The sequence below is a fragment of the Haemaphysalis longicornis genome, unplaced genomic scaffold (genome assembly GCF_048455015.1).
Source record: "Haemaphysalis longicornis isolate Haplotype H1 unplaced genomic scaffold, Haemaphysalis longicornis Haplotype H1 scaffold_5, whole genome shotgun sequence".
NCBI classification, from domain to species: domain Eukaryota; kingdom Metazoa; phylum Arthropoda; class Arachnida; order Ixodida; family Ixodidae; genus Haemaphysalis; species Haemaphysalis longicornis.
The window spans coordinates 152,612,819-152,616,280 of record NW_027526385.1 but is presented as its reverse complement, the minus strand read 5'-3'; the positions used below and the strand labels follow the sequence as shown (position 1 = coordinate 152,616,280).

General features: G+C 49.8%; 1 protein-coding gene across 1 annotated transcript; it reads right to left on the bottom strand.

Moving 5' to 3' along the window:
• Positions 1–293: 293 nt before the first annotated feature.
• Positions 294–2,807, bottom strand: LOC144139944 (microtubule-associated serine/threonine-protein kinase 1-like). Its single transcript, XM_077672169.1, has one exon. It carries the CDS (start codon positions 2,805–2,807, stop codon positions 294–296), a length of 2,514 nt encoding a protein of 837 aa, XP_077528295.1.
• Between the last annotated feature and the right edge of the window lie 655 nt (positions 2,808–3,462).

Sequence of the window (3,462 nt, the reverse complement as noted above, 5' to 3'; positions counted from 1 at the left end):
AAGAGCGGAGACTTCGCACATATAAAATCGGTTTTGTCATGTACGTTTTCCGAAATATAATTTAATCGGAGCACTTCAGTCCATAATGGTTTCGTTTAAACTACCACAAAATGTAGCAGATGCAACATCAAAAGATCTTCAATACCAGTGCCTTTACATGTGATAGTTCTGACGACGTAAGCGCCAAACGGTCGTTACAATTTCTATTCTGACACAGAGCATTCCCGGTTAAATTGAATACGGAATTCAGGCAGCGTAAAACCAGCGGGAGCCTAACTCGCTCTTAAGCTCGTTCATATTGTTCCAATTGATTGAGCTGACGTTGGTCGTATGGCCGCCTTGGTTGGTGGTTCAGGAGCATCGGTGACTACGGTCTCGTGCAGTCTGGTGTAAGAGGGCCTCTTAAGTCTGAGGGGCGAAATCGGGGCTATCGTGATTGTTATTTCGTTGGCGCCTCCAGCCAGGGCTGTTTTTAGGCCTCTCTCACTCATTTCATTAACCGAGGCACCAGCAACCATGAGAAGCACGTCTCCGGGGAAGATCACCTTATTGGGAGTCACGACCTGCGCGCCGCTGACCGTTTGAATGACGTGGCAACGGACAAGTGCCTTCTTGCGTTGGTTCCACCCTTTCGCCTCTAAGACCTCGAAACCGTAGTTCCCTCTGCCTCCGCACGTCGTACGCAGGGCTCTCAGCTGAATAGTTTCCTTGCCGGCCGCTTTGATTATTTCGTCCATATCACGGCGTGTCTCCAGGAGACGAAAAACGCTTGACGATAAGACTGTCAGAACCAGCTGATCCCCGGAGTCTTGCATCTTGCGTTTAAAGTCCTCGATGGACATCTGTGCGACGGCTTGGCCATTTACAGCCACGATTACGTCGCCTTCCAGTACATGTGACACTGACGCGGGACTGCCGGGCTTGACTTTGTTAACCATAAAGAATCGTCGGTTATTTTCTCCGAAGACTTCGATAATGTTTGCGCCGAAGTTCCAGTACTTCCCCAAGCTTTTCGTTCGAAAGAGGATGATGTCCATCTTTTCTTTCGCTGTGATGGACCTGTCCGCAGACTCCCCCGTTAAACTATAAGCGCGAATGCCAGCTCTTACATCCATGTCGGAAGACTTTTTGTAGTCGAGTTCTTCCGACTCCGCACCACTAGTGTCAAAAAACGAATCCCTTAGCTGAGCGGGCCCCTTTGCCGTTTTGGCGTAATTAATCATTTTCTTAAAGCTTTGAGAAGAGTACGTATAGAGGGCCCTTTGCGTTGACGCGTCGATGTCGACCATGTTCTCCATTCTGAGAAGCGTCGTCTTCTGTAGAGCTCTGTCATCGGCGCATACGGTCAGGTGAGGTTTCCCAGTGGCAGGGCTCATCTCTTTAGACGTCCCTCCCATAATGTCAGCGATCGCAGGTATATCACAAAGTTGTTTCGTTGTGGCGAGCCTTTTCCAGTTGAAGTCTGTGAAGAATGCGTGACCCCGAATGTCGGCGTACGATTGAGAGCCAAGTCGCTCGACGGGGTTTTTTGTCATCATTTTGAAGACCATATCTTTGGCCTCGGGCGTGGCGGAGTGCGGGTGTTCCTCTACTTTTGGCCACTTCAGTGGCGCATTGATAATCTTGTCCCTTAGCTCTTTTTTGTCCCCCCTGAAGGGCACCTTACCCGTCATGAGCTTGTAGAAGGTCACTCCCGCCGACCACCAGTCCAGGGCCCGACCATACGGCCGCCTCTTCAGAACCTCAGGAGCCATGTAGGGAATGGTGCCGGCGAATTCTCCGTCGCGGAATTCGAGCGCAGTCTTGGTGAAGTACCCCTTGAAGACCCGCTTGGAAAAATGGCCGACGCATATTTTGTTCGTGTCGAAGTCGATGACTTTAACCCTTCCGCCGGGAATAATCAGCATGTTTGACGCTTTGATATCTCTGTGAAGAAACCCTCTGAGGTGCATATGTTCTAGGGCTAAAATTAACTGAGCCATGATTATACGGCAGTGTTCAGTCGGCAGGTAGACAGCTTTATCCACCACCCTCTGGAGGTCAACACCGCATATGTACTCCATAATCGTTATGTAGGCGTCTTTCGTGCAGAAGCAGGAGTAATACTTCACTAGAAAGGGGCTCTTGATAATAGAAGCGACGACCTTGTCAATGACAGCTTGCTTGTGCCTTCGAAAGGCCGTGCACCGCACAAGTTTTATAGTGCAGGTAAAATTGGTTGGCTTGTAACATCCCTTGTACACAGAACCGAAACCGCCAGCTCCGAGAAGCTTGATAGATGTCAAGTCGGCGAGCTTTGGGATATAGCTCCAAAATGGAGAAATGTCCCCTGGTTTCAGTAGCTGCGTCTTGGATACGATGATGTCTCCAATACCTAACCAATCCGTCGGAGGCACCTCTGAGACTTTTTCGAGCGACGTCGCCAGCTCCCCTACAATAACGATCACCCTACGAATGCATTCTCCGAGATCCTTGGCGATGTCCTGCGCCTTCTTGTAGCACGAGTTGTGCAGGTGTATCAAGTTCTCAACGGTGTCTCGGATGTCTTGGTAAGTGATGACCTGGTGGTTGAGTTTTGCGAGGAGGTCCTGCGCAGCCAGCAGTACCTCTTCTCGGCAGAAATGGCACAGCGGTTCCCTGGTCAGCTCTAGATCGCTTTCGCGACGAACGTAAAAGTCAAGGAGCGTTGCGGTTACCTTGGGAATGCGAGGGAACGTCGTAGCGACCACCTTAGCAGCAGTGCGCTTTTTCTCATCCATGGTATAAGGTGAGAAGACCACGTCCTTGGGCGACACCGGAGCCGACATTGCGACCAAAGACCGCCTTCAGCGGCACAAACTCGCGGCTGAAGGCGAGAACAGGGGACAAGCGGGTGGTGACAATAAGGATGATAAGGCTACTAAAATGAGGATGATGATAATCAGTATGATGACGGAATGAAATGGACGGCCCAGAAATTGTCTGTGTGGGATTGGCATTCACGCAGTGGGTTTAACCGATCTGTAAAATACTGCAGCCAATGCAGCGGAATCTGATTGACACGTAAAACAGGTTTCTTCGTACTACTCATATTTAGCAGAAGAAGAATCGTTTTAGTTTTCTTCCATCCGATGCTGTTTTCGTTCAGATTAGCCTGCGTCACGTAATTTCGACAGGTGATTTGCAGACCCACTTGATATCCCTTCAGATTGGTGGGACTACATACGACGTCCGAAACCGTACAATTGGCCAAATTAAAAAAAAAGCTGCAATGCGGCAAGCACAAATATGCTTATGCGTTATGCGCCCTCACTAACCGAGCAGCTGTGTTCCCCGTAGGTGAGGGAAACTCAGACCCCATAAGAACGGAGTGGAGCCACTACACAAGGAGCACTACTCGAATCAGTGCTCTCCAACATCTCCTTAGTCCACCTACTACGTCTTGCATGTATGCGAATCATCAAGCATGGACTGCACGCAGGT